The 24,207-nt window shown below is 42.7% G+C and overlaps 1 protein-coding gene across 1 annotated transcript; it reads left to right on the top strand.

The window, feature by feature from the left end:
• Positions 1 to 3,126: 3,126 nt before the first annotated feature.
• On the top strand, positions 3,127 to 22,538 carry LOC137259049 (uncharacterized). Its single transcript, XM_067796758.1, has 6 exons — positions 3,127 to 3,205; positions 15,468 to 15,688; positions 15,981 to 16,119; positions 19,265 to 19,411; positions 20,285 to 20,413; positions 21,007 to 22,538. Exons 1-6 carry the CDS (start codon positions 3,127 to 3,129, stop codon positions 21,159 to 21,161), a joined length of 870 nt encoding a protein of 289 aa, XP_067652859.1. The 3' UTR covers positions 21,162 to 22,538.
• Positions 22,539 to 24,207: the final 1,669 nt, after the last annotated feature.

Genomic DNA, 24,207 nt, shown 5'->3' with positions numbered 1-24,207 from the left:
GGATATCTCCTGTCATTGTTTCTTCCTCCTCGTTATTTGGGCCCACATGGGCACAATGTCTGACGCCCATTTCTGGAATTTGAGGCTCACGGTCTGACATACTTAAGAAATGAAAAAGGACACTTTAACCAGAATTGCTTGTTGTTAATTAAAATACACCCTTATCACAACGTGCTTATAGCCATCCAATGACAAAAAGAAAAAGATCAAGAAGCACTACCACGAAGTACCGAATGAGTTGCTATTGGCAACGGGGTACATTGAAATGTACCTTGCTTGTAACTGGGGTACAGTGAAAGAAACAGAAGATCGCTTAGCCAATCAGAAAAAAACATTTATTTGTGAGGAATGATAAATATAGTGAGGAGACAGATAGAGAGGGGAGACATATGTAGAAGGAGACATATATAGTGGGGAGATACATATTGCACAGCTAAAGAAACGCAGCTCTGTTTTTGTTTGTCAAGTTGTTAAATAGTAGACACAAACATGAACGCTTACTTTTATGAGATTTCGTGTGTTTTACGAAGCTTGCGTTACTTTTGTTGTTCAATAGATACAGTGGTGAGACATATATAGAGGTGAGACATATACAGGTGAGACGTATATAGAGGTGAGACATATATCGAGGTGAGACATATACAGTGGTGAGACATATACAGTGGTGAGACATATATAGAGGTGAGACATATATAGAGGTGAGACATATACAGTGGTGAGACATATATAGAGTTGAGACATATACAGTGGTGAGATATATATAGAGGTGAGACGTGTATAGAGGTGAGACGTATATAGAGGTGAGACATACACAGTGGTGAGACATATATAGAGGTGAGACATATATAGAGGTGAGACATATACAGTAATGAGACGTATATAGAGGTGAGACATATATAGAGGGGAGACGTATATAGAGGGGAGACATATTTAGGGAGAGGCATCTAGAGGGAGACATATGTATGCAGGTGACATATAGTGGGGAGAAATATATCTATAGGGAGACATATAGAGAAGGGAGACATATTTAGTGGGGAGACATACAGAGAAACCAGGCATACAGAGAGGGGAAACATATATAGTGGCAAGACATATATAGATTTAATACTTCTTCTGCATTTTTGTCGCTTTCGCATTTACATTAAGTTATAACACAGAAGTAATTTTCGTGATGTAACAGTTACGCTCTCTTGCCTGTGAACACGCATCCGTCCGTTAATCCGAATGATGAAATTGCGGAAAGAAACGATCGTTTCCGTATACGCCTGAACATTATGCATCGATTCCTGCGTTTGGATGTGTAACAGAGATTATGACGTGCAAATATAATCGTCGCATAAATCTATTTTTATTGCCGTCTATTTGCTTCTACTTTATATTGTTAAATATGGAGACAGCGAAAAGATGATATTTTCGAGAATACATCGGCACATAATCAAGATGCTATAACCGAAACAAGAGGAAAATTGACTGTTTAGGCGCCGTTCTTGATGGGATTATCACTACCATTTTGACTAGATTGATGAGAATAAAACAGGCGGACTTTCTTCGTGTGTGTGTGTGTGTGTGTGTGTGTGTGTGTGTGTGTGTGTGTGTGTGTGTGTGTGTGTGTGTGTGTGTGTGTGTGTGTGTGTGTGTGTGTGTGTGTGTATGTATGTATGTATCAGTGTGATGTTTGTGGTGTGGCTGTGTCTATCTCGACACCTCCGTTGCCATCGTTCTTAATATCTCCAAGAATGTACATAGAGCAGGAAGGTTAATTTATAGTGTTTAGAGTGCACCTTGGCATAGACGGGTTGTTGCTATGGTAAGTGTAAATAATCACTCGTGGTATTCCTGACTCGGAGTACTGTGTCGGCCATGTTGACAGCAGCCTCCAGAACACACAGTTAGACGTGACCTTGCATAACAGACGCAGACTCTCCCGTTATAAATTCACCTGCTTGTGCTGACAACCGATAATCAAAAGTCCAAGAACCAGTGCGGATAGAAGAGCCAGTTCCAATAAATGTGTCAGTGGTACTGGTAAGTGTACTCTTACTGGTATTGCTTGTATTGACATACGAACAAAAAGCCCAAAACCAGTGCCGGTGAAATACAGTACCTTTGCCTGGACCAGTGACAGTATTTACCCGCTACTGGCTCTGGGGCTGGTACTGGCACAGGTTAGTGAACTGTAGGCTTTAGCTGGCTATAATCTTATCACTGACATTAGCATCGGCACTGACAGTGGTACTGACATACGTACTGGAAGTGCCAGTCCCGGTGCCAGTGCCAGGGTTTTTCAACTAAGGATCATAATCGACGTGAATTCAGGATTCGAAACCATTTTTTTATGACCCTGTCAGTCCTTCAGTTTAGTCTTACTTTACACAAGATCGTTCATGAAACACACCATACCCATGATATCACATCTCTACTTTGAGCTTCCACCTCCCAAGAACTCCTTTGTACTGAAAGTCAAATAAAATGTATGGAATCTATTCATTATAGCAATAATCCTCATATCACCTCAGAATGACAACTCTCCTTCTGTCACACCGGATGTGTAAAGAATGTTCTTAAATTTCTCTTAAACCTTTGAACCTCTTGAAAGGTAGTTAAAGTGTTCAGGAAAAAAAACCCCATACAGTTGAGGTAGCGCCCAGCTGTCATCCTAAAACACGGTCGGACAGTATATGTTGTGGAAAAGGTTTTCATACTATTGATCACATATTTGACAGTTGTTACATCCGGTTGGTCGTCTTATAAGTCACTGTATGGGCCTCAGTAACAGTCATTAAACTGCCTTTAGATTCCCACAAATCAATTACACGGGCTACACATAATCAGACGTGTGAAAGCACAACTGAAACAAACCCCAACAAACGAACTCCCTAAATCCAATAACCAGAGGTAGTGCACACCTCTCCATCATCCATATGACTCGTTACTCACGGGCTGTACTTTGGCTTCATCAAACCAGATGCCGTTATTGTTTCTGGACGAACATCTGATAAGGCCATTAGCTGGCTGATAAGGCTGGTCCACACAACCTTGACAAGTGAACCAGCGTCTCGTATCATCCACATAGAAATGAAGGTGCCATCCTGAGTTACTGAAACAGCAGCCTGATAAATATCCACAATGGAACCTACATTATTCCGTCTCTTCGTGCCTCAGCAGATTTTGTTGTCCTTATCAACGGCCCTTCCTACACAAATGTGTGAGTACCTTAAACCTTAGACTAGTGTTTTCATTACAAGCTTGTCGTCAACACAGAAGATTGAGAGGGAGAGTGAAAACGAATGAGATAAGAGATTCAAGGTTAATATAATCTTGTAATTGGATATCTGGATGTGAAAACTGAAGTATTATGTCTCAACCTCCGAATCAATCCATCATGTTGGCGGTTGTGTCGATTGATCTGTTGATCCCATCTTGTTCAGAAATGAAAAACGCTGATTAGCTATGTTAACGATCTCCTTGTAGAAAACTTATAGTGTGCACATAGAGCTTTAAACAGGGCATTGCGGCTTTACAGTGATATATTCAGTTATTCGGGAGTATTCCTGGACATAAGCTGGTAAGACTCTTCACTATTGGAGCAGTGATAAAGGACTAGGTACTGTTTGACTTAAAGACCGATTGTTCCACTGTGAGAGTCTTCACTGTTGGAACAATGAAGATCAGAGACATACACCTACTGAATAATGTTTTATTAATATCTAATCAAGACAAGAATTACTACCTTTTGTAGAACTGAGAAAGTGTCTGTGAGGACCTGGGTATTATCATAGCTCTAGGATCACCCATTCTGTTCCAGCTGACCTTTACACGGCTGTTCTAAACACTCGAATGAAACATTCAAGAACTGCCACACAGTTGGTGGAAAAGCCCTTTACGTGTATTCCTGAACTCATTTCATCAACATACGCCGACGGCACTTTAATTGAGTCCCTGATTGAGAAGCTGTCCACTTTAAATACGCATAACCGTGTAACCTTTTCTTCTTACTAGTTATTGCTTTTAGCTGCTCACATATTTGATTTTCATGAATGAGATGTTGCACATGGGTGTTGATTACGCTGTACTGATTCCAACGTCCTCAGCGAGGACATCGTTGCTGCCTTCTGTGTGAAATAATGTGAAAGCGGTCTCCACGTATTGCACCCATGGTGGCGCCCTGTCTCACTTTCAGATGAGTCACGTGATGATCACACATGATGTGCATAGTGAGTGCCTGTCTTCCCTGCCCAGTATCATATGACTCTTGTCACGTGTTGCAAACTGACAGTTGCAAGATAGACACAGCTCCGATTGTCAACGACTTATGCAAAAGTGAATTCACAAGAAAGCCCAGTGTTGAGTGCAACGTGTGTTTTCCCATTGGCCGTCATCTGAAGAAGTAGGTAGTGTCAAGGGGCAGACTGAAACTGTATCGTTGGCATCGGGAGAATATTGTTTTTATGACAATACGGTAATAATAATTGTAATGTTTTTATGAAATTAATTATATATGTGCGAGAATTATGAAGCAACGTGGATACGTTCATTATAAATAATTTACTTGCTTCATGGTATTTTATGTAGATACATTCACATCAGCCACAATCTCTGGAGTTCAGTCAACGTAGTTCGCAGTTAGCTGGCGTTCGCCTGAATCTTGAAAACTTGAATCGCTGTTATGATGAGTTCGAATCCCAGGTTAGCCCTGCTTATGATTCCTTTTGCAAGTTCCACCCCCTCGCGCCATATCTAATACCTCCATCACTTCGGGAGGAGTGAGATGACTAAACTAGTTTTCATTGCGGAGTTAAACGACTCGATCACTCCCCGCTGGCATAGGCTTTCTGTGACGAGGTATATTAGTTTATTTATGAGCTGGAACATTCCATTGTCCATTGTATTGTTCTCGCTTTCCTCATGATACTTTCTCTGCATTCTTTCACTACCACTCGGCTATGTCGGAAGTGACGTCACTCTCTCGATCTCTTTCATCACAAACAAAGCAAAGAAGTCACTTAAAAAATGTCACTTCGGAATCCGGGTTAGGTGAGATCCTCTCTACAAATCAAGGCCACCTCGAAGACTTCTAGAAATTAGTTGGGATTTGATTTTCCCCTCACTATGATGGATTAGTGATAACTTGATCTGGACGCGGGTAAGTCACGTGACAGAAAACGGGGAGTTTGAATGTTTCACACGGATCGGATTGTGCAACCAGTTTACAAAATGAATGTTTTGACTCGGTTGGACCCGTCTCCTTTCACACAAGAATTTAGTGACAGTAGACTTTATTTATTCCGACTCGTTTCAACCAGCCAGTAACAGTGGAGTCGAACACGTTCAAGTTCTTGTTGCTTTCAGTCATGAAACAGCGGTATCTTTCTATCGTTTCGTCATTTCAACCGACTGAAAAGTTATGGCAATAAGTTGGTCCAGTATGTGAACAGAGAGGAGATTTATTTGTTCGCTGGAATTTTTGTGGGTGTGCCAGCGTGCACGGCATGACAAAGTGTCGACGAGGATGTAGGAAATCTATAATCAGATGCGGGATTGTGCCTGCTATAATTTTAATCCGCTTTTAGCAGTCCCCGGTACTATGAGGTTAATCCGCTTTTAGCAGTCTCCGGTACTATGAGGTTAATCCGCTTTTAGCAGTCTCCGGCACTATGAGGTTAATCCGCTTTTAGCAGTCTCCGGTACTGTGAGGTTAATCCGCTTTTAGCAGTCTCCGGTACTGTGAGGTTAATCCGCTTTTAGCAGTCTCCGGTACTGTGAGGTTAATCGGCTTTTAGCAGTCTCCGGTACTGTGAGGTTAATCCGCTTTTAGCAGTCTCCGGTACCATAATTTTAATCCGCTTTTAGCAGTCTCCGGTACTATAATTTTAATCCGCTTTTAGCAGTCTCCGGTACTGTGAAGTTAATCCGCTTTTAGCAGTCTCCGGTACTATAATTTTAATCCGCTTTTAGCAGTCTCCGGTACTATAATTTCATTCGGCTTTTAGCAGTCTCCGGTACAATGAGGTTAATCGGCTTTTAGCAGTCTCCGGTACTATGAGCTTAATCCGCTTTTAGCAGTCTCCGGTACTATGAGCTTAATCCGCATGGAGATTCGTTTTCTGCGTGACGACCGAACACTTCCACGACTCAACCACAGTCACTGCTGGAGTTTTGTCCCTTCTTCTATTTCGCGAAATATGGATATCGGTGAGTTGGAAGTTTTCATCTCTTATAAATGCTCATGTGAAGGTCCCCCTTTCAAAGAAGGGAGAATCTGTCTTAGATTTTCTTTTAATAATGTTTCAAACTCTCTTTTGAAGCGTTTGTTTGGTGATTGAGATAATGTGCATTACAAGCCATGTTATTGTGGTATTATCTCCGTCCTGTTGGATCCTACACCTTTGACCAGTCCCTGATGCTATACGAAGCTCCCCTTTCAAATCCCCGGGGAAACATATTGTCCTAGGTCTATGATAAAAGACACCCAGTCCCCCTAACCCTAACACAATAACTGACTAGTATCGTAATGCAACACTATTCGCCAATTCTACCAATATCATCTTCACATTTTTTTCTGACCCCTCCCTCTCACCCCTAACCCCCCCACCCCCACCCCCACCCACCCACCCCCACCACCAAAAGAAAAAGAAATATAAACATTATCGCAAACAAAAAATAATGAAAAATAAGTTATTGAGTAACAGCCCCCTGCCTTAAATAATGATGGGTGACCTCCTAACCTGCAGTTTACCGTTACACAACCAACAGAGCGTAATGCATGGAAGCAAAACAAGTCTTTATTACGCCATTGACCTGCCACCCAGCTCAGGTAACGCTGAGCTAGATCGATATCGATCTGGGTGTCTGCAGCGTCCATTTACCGGCCTGTCATTGATCCGTTCAGGCCATATGCAGGCTGTACGGGTAATTGCTGCCGGCAAACAGATCAACGCTCCACTAACTTAATAAACATGGAATAGTTTTTCCCTCCTTGGACATGAAGAAACCACGGACAATTTTAACGAAGGGCTATTTTTACGGTTGCTATGGTGACATGATGATTATTTTCACAACTGGAAGCCTGATCTCAGTGATTTCGGTCGTAAACGTAATTATGTTGTGATGACTAAATATGAAACACGATATTGTTTCAGTAATGAGGGTCAGATTGATATCTCCCAGTAAACGTAGACGGCTATAATCAGTCATATTAAACTGGCATAATTAACTCTGTATGGGAATCTGTTTTGGTACAACTGGAACAACACCGTCTTTTAAAACACACTCAAAGTGACTGTTTACTTCTTCGTTTAGATACTTCATGTTATTTTTGTATATATTTTCGGATTGAGCAAAGGAAATGCTTGGTTTTATCAAGTCAGGTTGTCTCCCTTAGACTGTGTGACTGCACTCGGTCTGCCCTTGTGTTCGTGATGGGATGTATTCACGAAACGTCAAGGCCAGGTAATTGTCAGTATCGATTGTTCACCGAAACAACATAATAAAATAGTGGAGAGAAATGCACAAATCACTGACGCCCGGTGTCAGAGGCCAAGTGTCTACTGTTCTAGCGGTAGTTCCCTCCGTTCAGATTCTTGTTTGAAAAGTGTTCGTTTATTGCATCGCGCCTGTCATGTAGGCCCTGAAGCTGGATCTAGGACTGCCCATGCATTTCTGGAATATGCAGCAAGTCTAGATTTCCCCAGAAAATGATTAAAGTCTCAAGGGTCCTTTTGATTATATATTATTACAAACTGTTTTATCTGAATAAATGTGTTCATTTCGGAGACCAGTTGTTGTCTACTTCTCACCGCGGGGACCACTCTCTGATCGAGAGAACAAGCAGCTCACTCACTAAGACCATTGGGCCAGCGGCCAATTGCTTTGGCCTTCCGATACTACATATGACATACATATCTTTGAGAATGAAAATGTAAATGGCTTGATAAATAGACTTAAAATGTTTACAGTCCACCGACTCTAGCAGGAAATACACGGCGCTACACGTCGCCATATCAAACTGTGGGTGAATTATCACGCTTAAACAATATGATGGAGGAGAGCAAAACTCATGCTTCCCAAGTTCACTGAATTATGGCAGCCAGCGTATGAAGCGTTCGTAAAATATATGGCATTTTACACGGCTTGTGTAAACTCATTGAACTATCGAAGTTGGAGAACGGTTCGTGCCAGATTGTCCTGCATGAAAGTAATATTACGTTCAAAAACCTGTTCAACCCAATAACACGGCAGACGTTCATGTTCAGCACTTTCCACACCCACGTCCCACTAAATGGGGGCGACTCTGGTAATCATCATTTAGCCCTCATGCTTTGGATGTAGTTCGCGTCTTTCAGCGGTGGGCTTGTAACATGGACCTGGTAGTGTAGTGTAGTGAGTGAGTGAGTTTAGTTTAGTTTAGCAATATTCCACCTATATGGATTCGGTCTGTAAATAATCGGGTCTGGACCAGGCAATCCAGTGACCAATAGCATGAGCATCTACCTGCGCAATTGGGAACCGATGGCATGCGTGAAACATGTCAGGGAGCCTGACCACCCGATCCCGTTGGTCACCGCTTAAGACAAGCATGGGTTACTGAAGGCCAATATTCTAACCCGGACCTTCATGGGTTTCACACCATGTAGATAAAGGCATGTATTCGACCATGAGTCGCATGTATAATGGGCATAAGTTTATGAATTGTGTGTGTTTAATTGGTTTTGAGCCAGGAATATCAGGGTTAGAATTGATCTTCAGTAACCTATGCTTGCTTGGTGTTTAACGCCGCACTCCGTAATGTTATAGCTCCACAGCAATGGCCTGCGGTGCAGATGATGGGCATGTCAATGATAATTAGATATTGGTGATTCCAGGTGTCCGCCAAACCCTGACTATATCACCCCCTGGCACCCGACATGGATAGTTTCACTGCAACATCCGAACGTTATGCGTTGTTTGAATTCCACTATCACGTTGCGTTGGTTCGTGGATGTACCATCGATGTTTCCTGGGTGCATCGAGTGAGTAACCTTTCCCTGAGGTTTCACTGTTTCAGCAATGTGTAGAATTAGTTAACTGGATCTTCGTCTGCAGCCAGGCATCACGACACCACACTATCTGACGTCATTCCGCTATAAACAAAGTCAAAACGTAGTTCAAAGTAGCAGACTAATATCAGTATGAATTTCTGTGATAGCCTTCATCAAATTGTATGACACAACAGGCAGACCATTCCCCAAGATAATGCCCCAAAGATCTGGTGCGTGGACACAGTGAAAAACGACCCACCCGATATTCCCTCATCCACGAGCCGACGTAAAGTATATTGTTTACCCTCAATTATCAACGAGTTGGATCAATTTGTTACCAAGGATTGTTTGTTCGCCTGTTGCGCCCCCTGGTGTCGTCCTGGTATTAATGCTGCATGTGTATTGACCACCCAGCGACTGTTTGAGACCGGTGATGGGACGCCTTTCACTACCGACGTATCATCAAGCGTGACTGATGCTTGTGGGTTTTTAACCGCCGAAAATGTGTTAACGCTAATGAATTGTAGGCTTTGACTTAAAATCGAAAAGGGTTTCATTTCATGCATCGTGATTTATCGAACACATCCTTTTTTCAAAGTTGATTTGTTTTTATTACTGCAAACATTACCTCTTACATTAAGTGTCTTGAATTCACAAATATGGCTTGCGTTCATGTAATACTATTAAGGTGTGTGCCGTTGTGGCATTCTGGCTGGCGGTATGTGACGAGACTATCTAAAAGAACAGCGAACATTGCTCGGCCAAGCAAATTATAGATCAAATCATAGTAATGTCTTTCTAAACCGATGAGTTACGTAATGCTCGACCAGAAGAAAGGTGTCTGGAATAGTAGGTTTCCGAACTAAAGAGGTGTGTAGAATAGCAAGGTCCAGTATGAAGAGTTGTTCGGGCAAGGCAGATATAATGTAGGTTGTTTACTCGGTTCCACGTTGTTGGAGGGATTGTAGTTCATTATATGCTGCTCGCACGCACGCACGCACACACGCATGCAGGCACGCACGCACACACACACACGCTTTCTCCTTATACATATACCCATCCCACACTTTCTTTCTGCTCACAGATACGAACCAGCGCGCACACACACACACCCCTCTCTCCCCCCCCCCCCTCTCTCTCTCTCTCTCTCTCACACACACACACTCACTATTGTGAATTGGAGGCCTCAACCCCTATGTTGCTCGGGCCTATGGGGAACGATTTCCCAGGAACCGATGTCCCAGGAATTTGTCTGTGACAGCATGACCCGACGCCGTCAACTGGTCTTCATGCTGACCACCACTGTTCTGTGGTCAGTCCTCCACTCTGTCCACATCACAGTGTAGCAGCTGAATCAGTGCTAGTTCAAAGGTGGACCATCATTCAGCCGATAGCAATACAGTAGTGTTTAGCCATGTACATCGGATGGCGACCAGTGCTCTCAGTCCCTTCATTAACACTCTCTGTATCAATACTTGAGGCGGCCAATCTCATGGGGAAGTATCAGTGCCAGCTGATGAAATGTTGCTCCCCCGGTAGACGCTTGGCGGACGTAAATACTGTTGTTGATTAAACACCCTCGACAGTTCATTTTCTGACTTCTTACACAAGGGCACGGAGTAGATTTTCAGTCAATGAGGAAATTTCCACTTCCACGTCGGAATCACGCATAATGTAGTAGGCACCAGGGGTGTGTGAGTGGATGAGTCGGTGAGAGGGTGAATTGGAAGGTGGTTATGCGTGAGTTGGTGGTTGGGCATGGGAGAGTGAGTGCGTAGGTGGGTGAGTGATTGAGTGGGTGGATGGGTATGGGTGAGTAATTGAGTGCGTGGGTGAGTGATTCAGTGATTCAATGGGTGGGTATAGGCGAGTGAGTGGGTGGGGAAGGGATGGATGGTGGATGAGTGAGTGAGTGCGTGGATGTGGAAAGGGTGGACGGGCGGAGCATTGATGAGTGTTTCAGTGAACCTGAGTTCAGTTGGTTGAAGGTCACTTTAAGAAGTATTTCAGTTAGATTATGATTGCAGCCAAAGTTCTGCACACCCCATACGTTGGTTACTATACCCCCGTGTGGTTAATCTCACACGTACGGATGTGGGCTGGGAAACTAAGCGTCCTTAGAATGTACGACCAGGGGATACTGGTACGTCTAAGTTACTTAAATTCGGACAGCTCCTTTCTGCGCCTGTACTCCCCATTTTACACATGTGACATCAAGCTTTACTGAACACACAGGCCGCTGCCACTGAGGGTGTGTGCAAGAACAACCGCCAATATATTCACATCAATATTCGCACAAGCCTACATATACAGGGTACTGACAGATGATACAGGGTACAGACGGGTGATACAGGGTGCAGACAGGTGATACAGGTGTACAGACTTGTGATACAGGGTACAAATAGGTGGTACATGGTACATACAGGTGATACAGAGTACAGACGAGATTCTGATGCGGGGGTACAGACGGTGATACAGTTCGTTTACAGCCATTAACATCTTGCTCATTTCTCATGCAGGTTTCCGTGTAACCTGACAGGTTTCTACAACGCGGATGTTCAGTAAAGTTGAAGGAGACCTTCTACTGGTGGCATGTCAATGACGATTAATCTTCTCTCTCAATTTAATAGCTTTTTCGCATGCAACATATTTTTTTCAATTCCCCCAGGAAATTATAAATAGTTATTGCGCATTTTTCTCCTTTTAGGAAGTGTTTTTAAAACAAAATACATATTGATTAAAACACGTCTCTTCACAGTGGTGTTATGTTTTTTCAATAATATTCACTCGTCTTTCTAATTAACATTTCTGTCATATGCACGTATTTGTATAAAATATACGTTTTCCTTTGGGGTGGTTAAAGTAATCGCTCGCTAACGTAGGGTTCGGACTGGTACAGAGTGGCAGAAATTGGTTGTGCTGACTTTCCCGTCGAGGGAGTTCTCAGTTTCCGGAGACATTCTCTAAACGAAGTTTGAATATCTGACACCATCATGCGATGCCGACCTGAAGCATGGCCATTGTGACCATGACGCAGGAACTATTTTGCTGATATACTAAGACAATGTTGTTGTTTTTCCATAGAGTAGTTCATTTTGAAAAGAATAATGTAGCTGTTATCACCTTTTCGCCTTTTTAAATTCCACCCAGACTATGCAGACTAAACTGTCTTGAAAATAAACAACATACAAACACATGAACGTGAAAACATGTGCTACATCAACAACAGTTTTCTTGAACTTCTTTTTTCTGAGAACTATTCATGTTGGAAGTTTAGGATCTCAGCAACCAGCCCTCAGCTGGCACCGTGGTAGAAGCGTCATAAAACATGCCTCACTGACCCACGCACACCTACAGTGATTGTGGGGCAATCCAGGCAATAGCATTGCATTAAACTAAACCGGTGTGGATTAAGTCTCCGGATTTGAGACCCCGAGATACAAATCTGTTGAGCTTTCAGTAAATCTTCACGTCAGCAATCTCCCGAACCCCTAGCCCGGAGATGTCAGTAATTCCCCTCTCTCGACCAGGTAATTGGTAAATACGGGGCGGGAACCTATCGACAAAACAATCAATCACTCGGATATTATCGACAATTATCGCCTTGATACTGACCGTTCTTTATTACGGTGTAAACACTGCCTTGGAATTTGATGGCTGTGGAATGACCACCGAGGTAGATCCATGTCGCCAGTGTGTGCCGAATCAATACTGTAGACGAGCATGGCACGAGAGTGAGTCAGATCCGAGCTGCAGAAGTCAAGTCGGGTCTGTTAACTACAAATACACCAATCACCGCAGTCTTGGCTTGGTCAGGGATTCGTGAGCTTTAGCCTGGGGAGTTCATTGACTTGTTGTGCTAAAAGACAGTTTGCTACTTGACTCCGTGCAAACAATTATATGTTGTCAAGCACAAATTGAACTAAATTAATTTGGCATCGGCTGAAACGCCTGCCTAATGGTGGTGAATGTGCTTTGGGTTTCCGATTTGTCATTCTGAAAATGAAACGTTCAGGTTTTAGGCTGATGTTTTGCGACAGTGAGATGCCAGGAACATGGAACTAATCAACACAGCGATGGTCCGCAGACTCCTGACATCAGAAACAGGGCAGAGTTCCATTAAATGTAAGCCAGATACATCCCGGTACTGGAAGGAATTGGGCTACCGGCATCCAGGGTCTTGCAGAACGCACGACAACAATGGCTGTCTTTTGCCCTGTACTGTTGGCATTGTTTACTCGTGTGTTGTTGGGGTTCAAATCTCTCTGTGTGAGCGCGTGTGCGTGCATATGCGTATGTGCGTGTGCGTGTGCGTGTGTGTGTGCGTATATGTGTGTGTATGTTCAAGTATGTTCATCCGATAACTGTGTCTAATTTGAGTAGTTCTCGATCACTTGATTGTCTGGTCGATAAGTAGTCTACAGGCATGCCAGGGGTGCTTTTATATCAGCCAGGGAGCAAATACATTTTATACACATTTGTGTCCTGAAACAGCACTTTGTCGCAACCACCCGGTGTCATCACAGGTTTCCATCTATTCCAATAATTATGTATTTTGCGTCCTATAGTACCGTTTTACAAGATTATACAAAAGCAGTTCTTATAGAGATCCGTGAAGGTCCGGGGTGGAGTACGCCGTCAGCAACCCATGCTTGCCATAAAGGCCAGTGAGCTTGTCGTAAGAAGCGACTAACGGGATCGGCAATAAATAACATGTTATCATCCATAAAGGCCAGTGAGCTTGTCGTAAGAAGCGACTGACGGGATCGGCAATAAATAACATGTTATCATCCATAAAGGCCAGTGAGCTTGTCGTAAGAAGCGACTGACGGGATCGGCAATAAATAACATGTTATCATCCATAAAGGCCAGTGAGCTTGTCGTAAGAAGCGACTAACGGGATCGGCAATAAATAACATGTTATCATCCATAAAGGCCAGTGAGCTTGTCGTAAGAAGCGACTAACGGGATCGGCAATAAATAACATGTTATCATCCATAAAGGCCAGTGAGCTTGTCGTAAGAAGCGACTAACGGGATCGGCAATAAATAACATGCTATCAGCCATAAAGGCCAGTGAGCTTGTCGTAAGAAGCGACTAACGGGATCGGCAATAAATAACATGTTATCATCCATAAAGGCCAGTGAGCTTGTCGTAAGAAGCGACTAACGGGATCGGCAATAAATAACATGTTATCATCCATAAAGGCCAGTGAGCTTGTCGTAAGAAGCGACTAACGGGATCGGCAATAAATAACATGTTATCAGCCATAAAGGCCAGTGAGCTTGTCGTAAGAAGCGACTGACGGGATCGGCAATAAATAACATGTTATCATCCATAAAGGCCAGTGAGCTTGTCGTAAGAAGCGGTCGACTAACGGGATCGGCAATAAATAACATGTTATCATCCATAAAGGCCAGTGAGCTTGTCGTAAGAAGCGACTGACGGGATCGGCAATAAATAACATGTTATCATCCATAAAGGCCAGTGAGCTTGTCGTAAGAAGCGGTCGACTAACGGGATCGGCAATAAATAACATGTTATCATCCATAAAGGCCAGTGAGCTTGTCGTAAGAAGCGACTGACGGGATCGGCAATAAATAACATGTTATCATCCATAAAGTTGCATGTTTTGGTAGAAACGTTCGCTCGTGGCGTTCGTGTTAAAGGTCCGGATTTGATTCCCATTACAATGTGTTAAGCATATCCCAGACCTTCACGCCGTGGTGCAGCTGAAATGCTTCTAGAAGCTGCTACACTTTAGATGAACATATTGTATTTGATGGTTCATCCCCTAGTTGATGGGTAAGTGATGGTTGATGCTGATAGTGCAAGTCACGCGTCAAGTATCCTGCAGTCGCTACAGCTAAATCCATGTAGACATGACGTGCAATGATCGGCTAATATTCGATATGCCTTGAGGGGATAATATTTTAATAAGACCCGGTATCTTAAATGGACACTTACTGATACATAAGATCGTAATGCGACTGTCCAATTCAGTGTTTTTATCTGTGAAAAGTCGACTGTCAGGACACCTTGGAATCTGGCTTCTGTATCCCATGTTTGTCGCAAGAGGCGAGTAGCGGGACTGAGTGGTCATGCTCGCTGACGTGGTTGACACATATGTCATCGTATCCCAGTTGCGTTGATCGATGATCATGGTGTTGATCACTGGATTGTCTGGTCCAGACTCGATTATTTACTTACCGCCGCCATAGCCGGAATATGGCTGTCCAAAACACCCAAAACCAGCCAACCCTATAGTTACCCACCGACTGAGTAGAAGGACTACGGTTACATGTTCAACAACGTCACTTGTCTCAAATAAATGTATATTTTGATGACATATCCTGTTGGATAGGATTGACCTCATCCCTGTGTGGAACAACGTTTACCGCTGGTGAATCATTTGTTTTCATAATAAAACCTCATTTGTTTCCTTTCCAGTCTTTGCTCCTGGCCCCGACTGCAACACCGTCCACACAAACCTGAGCGGCGCCGTCATAGAGAGTGATGATGTCACTGATACCTCTGTTGATGTTTGCGACATCCGCCTCGTGACGTCAGATCGGTGGATGGTGCATGTGGACCACCTGATAATGGACAGGTGTCCGGTGAAGCTTCATCTGTACGACTCTGATGTGAAGTCGTCGGCTGATCCCCCCACGGTAGGTGAAACAATGCACCCATGGGAACATGGTTGATGAAATGAATAAACTTTCACTTGTGTTTGGGAAATGATATGTTGGGGTACTGCATTATATTCTTTTCCAGTTATTCCCTGCATGGCACAAACACATTTGGCAACAAAATACTCTTCCACAGATAACTTGTTATAAATATTGACAGGTAGGAAATAATCAAAATTAGAAATATAATTTTTTCCAGTTTTGTATGTGATAAAACAACCCAAAGTGGTATACTTTCGTTAGCACCTCAATATTGTCCTTTTGTTTCCAGGCAAATTTCTCCTGCGGCCGTCATCAGCAAGCTGTGCCGACCACCCTGGACTTCAAGACAGACTTCTTCACCTTCAGGCTAGTCAATGATCGACATAGGAAAGTCCGGTTTAAAATTGTTCTCACAGCATATAAAGATCGTAAGTTAGCAATGGAAGTACTGTATGGCTAACAAAACAATCCGGGTTAAAGTGTTCTCACAGCTATAAGGCAAGTGACGGAATAGCTGTCCATATTCTTAACAAATACCTGTTAAAATCAGAGTCGACTGTGTTTCTGTATCACTATCAGGACGGTGGAAACAAAGGTTCGATTCCTAACATGAGTACAATGTATGAAGCCCATTTGTGGTATCCTGTCTGTGATATTGCTGGGATTTTACTAACTGTGCGGTAAAACCCCTCACTCACTCTGAATCACTATGGCATGCTGATAATGTCAGGTGTCAACCAAAAAGGCAACGTGCACTTTCCCCATGACTGGAGCCCGTCACTAACACATACTAGTCGGACATAACTGATGCGTTAAAATTTGAAATTACCTTCAGTGGAAAGGAATTGTCTGTGATTACTGAACAACAACACATCCTCAGTTTTATCTTCTCTGCCAAATAACTGTTGTTTTCCTCAGCAGAAATGCCAGTTCGTGAGGAAACTGCTCAGCAACAAGGGACGCATATTTGGTGCGTTATTGCCTGCATGTTTTAACATTATTTATCAATGTAGTATTCATGAATAGATATAGCACCTGAAATGTCATATGCATTTAATCAATGTCCGAATCAGACTATTCGATTGGTTGCATTGTTGTTTCTAACTCAATTCCATGGTATTCTCCAACATGGTGGCGAAAAGACCGCTCATGTGAAAGTCTTTTGTCTTGTCTAAACGAACCTTGTGTTGTTAACCAGGATGTGCTAACAGTGGGTTCGAATCCAATCCTTACCTCTAGTGCGTAATCCTGATCTTCTCCCCGAACAGTTATACCAGATGTAAGATGTCTATGGCAACTTGTGCCGTGCTCTCTAGGTGGGCTCTCCCCATAACACCCCAATCAGTCAGGGCTAAAAGTCACACACCCTACACAAACATGCAAGTGCACAAACAACCGCACGTACACACACACACACACACACACACACACACACACACACACACACACACACACACACACACACACACACACACACACACACACATGCAGACACATATACACACGCACATGCGTACACATAAACACAGACACAGAGACACACGCACGCGCACACACATACACGCACTCAGACATACACATACACACACGTGCGCACACGCTCACACACATTTTGTTGGTGAAATATCTTTTGAAGCATCGTTAAACCCGGTTCCAGCAATGTCAGCTGCTGTTATTGGTCTAGACGCTGAAGTGTTTTCACATCGGTTATGGCTCTGACGGCACGACTTCCTCGAAACTCTGCTGAATGATAGATGTAGATAATTGTTTCGATGACAGGCGACAATAACTGTAATCCAATGTCTGTTTCACTTGAGCACAGTCAATACATTTAGGACACGTTCACAAACAAAACTGAACAGAAAGCATCACCGGTTCTATAAAAATGTGGTTTACAACGCGTCGAATTCAATTGAATCTGACATTTTAGGAGCAAAATGATATTTTTTTCTGTGCTGCACATGGAATTGTAACCACACTTTGTCCTATTGATTTACCGTCTAACGTCAATAAAAGTCTAAATGATAAACGCTAGTGACGTCATCCAATAGCCGCGAGGTATGTCCTGCTGACTGAGCAGGTCTTCTTACTGACGTTTTGTTTACCCCAGGGATTTGATGAATCGCTTGACGGGAGAATGTTGAAACACCGGAACATTCCCATGACAAGATGAAATAATACAATGTGCTAAATCGCCACTTTTTGTGACATTAAAGACACAACATTTATTGATCCAATATGGGTCTTTTATGAAACGATCAGATGTATTATTATCCTCAAGTTACAAGAAATACTCATTAATAATACGAACCAGTTTGTTAGATGCTAAAATCCTTAGTTGTTTCATTTGTTTATTTTATGAAATATCCGCGAATACTTTTGGCAGATATACCGACCTCCATCTGTCCATATGTTCACACAATACATCACTGTTCGCCTTTCACATCCATTGTTCATACAGATACCTCCAGTGTGACAAAACCAACAACAGGGTAAAACCATGCTCATTCAACATGTTATATACTGTATATTTGGGGTTTACATTTTCTCAGCAAACGTACAACTTCAAATTTTATTATTTGTTTGGGTTGGGTACCAGAGGTATTCGAACCCAGACTCTCACAGTAAGGCAATTAATTACCTACATATCTCATTAATATTCAAAGATCGCTGGACGTACTTAAACCCACAACCTACATCTATAACGTCTGTTCTCACCTTGGTGATACAAAAACACTGCCCATTTTGAAATTCAATATGGAGGATAAACAAATTAGGGTTTGTTGATTGTCTAAAACTTCAGGAAAGTCAAGTTATTAATTGACCTGAACCACACATAAGGTGTTGGAAAGTAATTTAAACAACTATAGCCCACTCGCTTGGTCCGACATTGTTGGTGCTGCTCGGGACTAGATAGCAACCTTCGTGGGGTTCTCACATGACACACGTGATGTCACACGCTGATGAGCTGTGCTATTTTCTGTCACTGTTTGAAGGTGACCAGAGCCTCGGTGTAGCCATGTTTTCAAATACGGTAAATCCATTTTCGTCCTTTTGTAGTGATGTTTAACTGTATCCAATTACTAAGATGGTGGACTGCATGTAGTTGTCACCTCTGATGGTAACACCGCGCTTCTGTAAATGTCAGAGAAATACTAAAATAGATCTGTCGCCATTAAAGCAATGACATTTGCACCCTCTAGTGTTCAGTGGCTTCGCGATCCTTAGAATGTTTAATTACATTTTCAGTTATTGGATGTTTTAAACCGACCATTGTCATACAAGCCATGTTTACTGATCATGACTTACCGTGATGTTGTGTGTTATTGCTCTTTGGGAACTTCAAAACTGTCTGTTTGCTCCAATACAAAAACGCAAGCATATGGCACAGGACTAGCTCCGAGATACCACATGTCTATATGAGTTATTGGCCTTACTGGTATGTGGTGGTTCACAAACTGAGAAAGCAAGCGAAATTCCACCAAAGCGGAGTTACCTCCCCTTGTACTCACACACACATACATGCCGGTGTTCCTACTAACAGTTGCACGGCTTGACATTTTTCTTCACCAGCGTCCTCTTGTCCTCCTGACTTCCGGTGTGGGAGCGGTACGTGTATCCCACGTTCGCTGGTGTGCGACGGTGTTGACAACTGTATTGGTGGCAGAGACGAACTCGTAGACATCAGCGAACTGGCCAATGATACTCTTGATTGTCACGGTCAGTATGCATACAGTTTTAATATAAAATCAGATATAATTCCTTACAATTATACTACTTAAGGGCCAAGATTCTACATAAGTGGATTGGGTGGTCAAGCTGCATGTCATCGCATCCCGATACCTTGGGTCCTCGTACAAAAGTAACTGGATGGTCTGGTCCAGATTCCCTAGATTATACAGTTGTTGTACAGTTGATATACAGTTGTACAGTTGTCGTATAGTTGCTGTACAGTTGTTACACAGTTGTACAGTTGTTGTACAGTTGTTATACAGTTGTTGTACAATTGTTGTACAGTTGTTATATAGTTGTTGTACAGTTGTTATACAGTTGTTGTACAGGTGTAAGTAGTTGTATAGTTGTTGTACAGTTGTTATATAGTTGTTGTACAGTTGTTGTACAGTTATTATACAATTCAATTGTTGTATAGTTGTTGTACAGTTGTTGTACAGTTGTTATATAGTTGTTGTATAGTTGTTGTACAGTTGTTGTACAGTTGTTGTATAGCTGTTGTACGGTTGTTATACAGTTGTTGTACAGTTGTTGCACAGTTGTTATACAGGTGTACAGTTGTTGTACAGTTGTACAGCTGTACAAATGCAAATATTGTAACAGTATTATTCCACTGGGCAAAAGCAACACTTGGGCAGGATTGGTGACCTGAGACTATATCTCTAGTATCTGTCAACATGCTGAAGGCCCTACTCTGTGATTAAGGGAGACTGAGAGGGAGTTGGCCGACACTAACTGTGTAAAGCAGACGAAATATCATTACACCATGTCTTTGATCTTACGTAAACAGTGCCTGTCGTACTGACACAAATCCAGCAAGACTTTGACATCTCTATGAATGGAGGTACTTCCTTGTTCCAGACCAGCGAGGGTGCACCTACTTCAGCTGCGTGTCTGACGGTCTATGTATACCGGGCAGGTTCCTCTGTGATGACGTCATGGACTGTCAAGATGGCAGTGACGAAGAGCCCGAAGGAAGATCCCAGTGTAGTGAGTTCAAAATGAGGGCCAAATCATCCCTAATATCAGTGAAATACTTGAATTCTCGTATGCACTTCGCCTCTAGGGGATTCTAGTTTAGAATAAGGAGTGAGGAGATTTATTGGATATACTGGTCAGATTCGGGGACTTGCTGACCTTGTCTTTAATATCAATCCGGTATGTCTGGCCCAGATTAGATAATTTACTGGTCACCATCAAACAGACGAAACAATGCCATGTTTGCGATGTGACCATATCGACAGACAAGATTGTTCAGCGTGATCCAGATGTTGATATGAAGTGTTATTGTATTTGTAATTTGGTTACATAAGTCGATGTTCATGATGTCTGTCACGTGATTGTCTGGTTCAGTTCGATAATAGCTATATAGCGAATATTTCTGCATGAGGGATTAAAGCAATGCAAACCAGCTACAATGTTTCGCCGTCAACAATAAGTGTCAATAGAAAAATAGACGTTTATCCCTTATTTGCGCTGTCGTATTTTGAAACAGGAAGTTACTGACAAATCAAAATGATTCCATATACATAACCATGCAGATTTGCTGGATACTAAACTAACACCTCACCATTGTCTTTCAGAAGAAAACGAAATTGATAACTCTCCTCTAATAATAATAGCAGTTGTTGTGGGCGTCAGCTTCACAGTGTTCGGCTTGGCGATCATCATGGGTGTGATTTGGCGGACTCGCCCAGGGGTCAGGAGGAGGCTTTCCTTCAGGAGGGAGCGGAGATGAGAACTATGTTGTTCCACATGTGGACATTTACGACGAGATATTACCAACACGCAGTTTTCTAGATGTTTCATTTCAAAACAAACGACAAATATACTTTGATTCTACAGGTTGAAATTCATTTTTTTGCTTTCCAGATTATCAGCGGGTCTTCAGTGATTTATTGTCGATTGCCATTGGTTTGGAAAGTACAACTGTTTTTCTATATATGTCCTACAGACAGTGATGTTATAATCTGTCGGACATGTAATAGTTGTCAAGATATAGCGTTCCAGAAATGCCCAGGTACAAGGCACACAGTCAAAGTGAAATGAAAAAACCCAAACAAGGTGAATATGATATTAATTGAAACTGATTGTATGGAAATAACTCCTTTATGATTAGTACAGATGTTTCAAAGTTAACTCTTGAACCATATCCACCGGAAGTTATGAAACGTCATAAAGTTGTTATTCATGAGTTTCCGTCTTCGTGTTCATCGAACTTCGAAATGTCTATTGAAGTCCTCTAGTGTACAGTTTAATCTGTATGTAATCGCCCGAAAGCACCGAAAAGGTTCGTGCCAGGTAAGAACAAAGCAAATGAAGCGCTATCGATATCCCTATTCCCATACTTTACCACAAACTGTAGTGGCCCAACGATACACCTGTTTCCATGCATCAGCATAGACCTTGGTCTGTAGTGGCCCAACGAAACACCTGCTTCCATGCATCAGCATAGACCTTAGTCTGTAGTGGCCCAAACGAAACACCTGCTTCCATGCATCAGCATAGACCTTGGTCTGTAGTGGCCCAAACGAAACACCTGCTTCCATGCATCAGCATAGACCTTAGTCTGTAGTGGCCCAAACCATACACCTGCTTCCATGCATCAGCATAGACCTTAGTCTGTAGTGGCCCAAACGAAACACCTGCTTCCATGCATCAGCATAGACCTTAGTCTGTAGTGGCCCAAACGAAACACCTGCTTCCATGCATCAGCATAGACCTTGGTCTGTAGTGGCGGTAAAGCCACCCCTTCTTCCATTCTTTACAACAAACCTAGGCTACGATAGCCTTCTTGAAGGAAACTGGCGTATTGTGGCTGATATCTCTTTACCCTGTTTTACAGCTCAGTCACAGTTCGCCTTCCCACTTACTTGTAGCTCTAGCAGTAGCTTACAGTTAGACCACAGGACATGGCAGTCAGTAGTAAGATGTAGACATTAGTGATAGACAATCTCAATGTTCACGCACTCTACACAAGAACTCCTGTAACATATCAGCGAGAGGCCAATCTCCTGGGCGTATGCCGGTTAACTCAGGAACTAGTTTGCAATGTAAATGTGTTGTTGTATGGATAAGAAGACTGTAATACACATGCGGAAATAAATTTTGAAAATAATAGTGTTTGTATAATTTCAATAAATATTTAAATGTTTAGATATAATCTTGACGCTGGTCCATCACAGGAGGTCTTTATTCTGACAAAGTAGACGCGTCATATGCGTATTGATTCACTGTTAGGAGGTTAAGGGACGTAAGCTCTTTATGACAAACGTCAACACAATGTTTCACACTCTACCGCGCTTACATTTCAGCAATATTGGATATCTGCCTTGAAAGGTATGACGTACGTTTTTGTAATTGATGTGTCACTAGCAGACATTGATAAGGAAATAACTTGGTTTTTCAACCGTCCCAAGATTACCGTACATGAATGCAACCTCTTTTTAGGGATGTTCAATTTCCTTTTGAACCTCAAATATTCCACAGATACAATTTTCCGCTATGGTACAGTTTTTCAATATTATCTAACAGCTGACCTCATTGTTCTTGCTTGCAACGTAGATTTTGTGCTTGTATAAATAGCTGAGGCTCACATGCTACTTCGAGACCGGGAATCTGGAATGTCTGGTGAGAGATTACTCGTGTATGGTGAGTGAGAGTGATGGGTCGTCTTTTGTGAGTGAGATTGGTCGTGTGCGTGTGCGTGTGCGTGTGCGTGTGCGTGTGCGTGTGCGTGTGCTGAATGAGTTTGTCGTGTGCTGTGGATGTGTGAAAGTGGTCGTGAAAGGTAAGTGAGTTTGCCGTGTGTTGTGTGTGTGCGTGTGTATGAAAGTGGCAGTGTGAGGTGAGTTTGATTGGTCTTGTCTGGTGAGTGAATGGTACCAGATAAAGTTTAGGTATTTTTGATTACTCCAAAACCAACAATGCATCAAACATGACCATCTCCATAAAGAGTTGTCTCCCCAACGACATTCCAAAATAGCCTGTAGCATGTGAAAATGTCAACATGTCCAGACTCAGTAATGAAGTCTCGCTAACAGAGAAAGACGCAATACGTTTACATCAATCTGGTTCGAAAGAAGTCCTGTCAAAACCGTCATTTTGAAATTATATTGATCTCAGCGGAAACGACAGCCGTGACAGAGATGTGACGAGGCCAACAATTGCGTCTAATGCCGACAGCAGGATCTGGCACAGTATTCACGAGCCAATGGTATACTCATTGGTGTTGCAGTTCCATAATTATTTGTCCACCTAAATCAGAAATGTCGGCACAGAAGAACGCTCAATCACGGTTACAAAATGCAAACGCTGATGACAACATAATGAATGTTCAAGGAAATTCAATTTGACACCAGGTTTATGCGAAAAGGGCATGTTCAATCCCTTCGCTATCACCTGCCGCTCAAATAATGTTCATAAGACCGGATATTGTTCCACACCCAACAGTACACTTGTAATACAATGTAATACTTGTAATACAGTCGGCCCGGACAATCCACCCGTGGGTCGTGTCATGAACATCATTAACCGGGATAACCCAAGCTGTCTGTCAGGCAGAGGGTTAATACTCATATGACTTATCCCATTCACTGGTATGCATTCACTGCTGGGTGCGCAGAGACAGTTTTGAAAACAACAAAACACTTGCCTGAGGTAAGACCACATGTGTCACGAATGTTTCGTTGTGGGGCAAGACTGACATGCTTGAAATACTGAGGAGTGAAGCTGGTGACTGTATTCTGTCTCTGGCCTTCGTCACTGACATTTGCAGAGGCAGG

Source organism: Haliotis asinina, chromosome 12 (assembly GCF_037392515.1).
Source record: "Haliotis asinina isolate JCU_RB_2024 chromosome 12, JCU_Hal_asi_v2, whole genome shotgun sequence".
NCBI classification, from domain to species: domain Eukaryota; kingdom Metazoa; phylum Mollusca; class Gastropoda; order Lepetellida; family Haliotidae; genus Haliotis; species Haliotis asinina.
The sequence above is the reverse complement of the archived record's forward strand: the minus strand, read 5'-3'. Positions and strand labels throughout refer to the sequence as shown.

What these genes read in the sequence shown, in the direction of transcription:
- LOC137259049 (XM_067796758.1), top strand. Translation starts at nt 3,127, where the DNA reads ATGGAACCTACATTATTCCGTCTCTTCGTGCCTCAGCAGATTTTGTTG. An exon ending in GGCCCTTCCTACACAAATGT is followed by an intron (nt 3,206 to 15,467) that starts GTGAGTACCTTA and finishes TTTCCTTTCCAG; the next exon opens with TCTTTGCTCCTGGCCCCGAC. An exon ending in CGTCGGCTGATCCCCCCACG is followed by an intron (nt 15,689 to 15,980) that starts GTAGGTGAAACA and finishes TTTTGTTTCCAG; the next exon opens with GCAAATTTCTCCTGCGGCCG.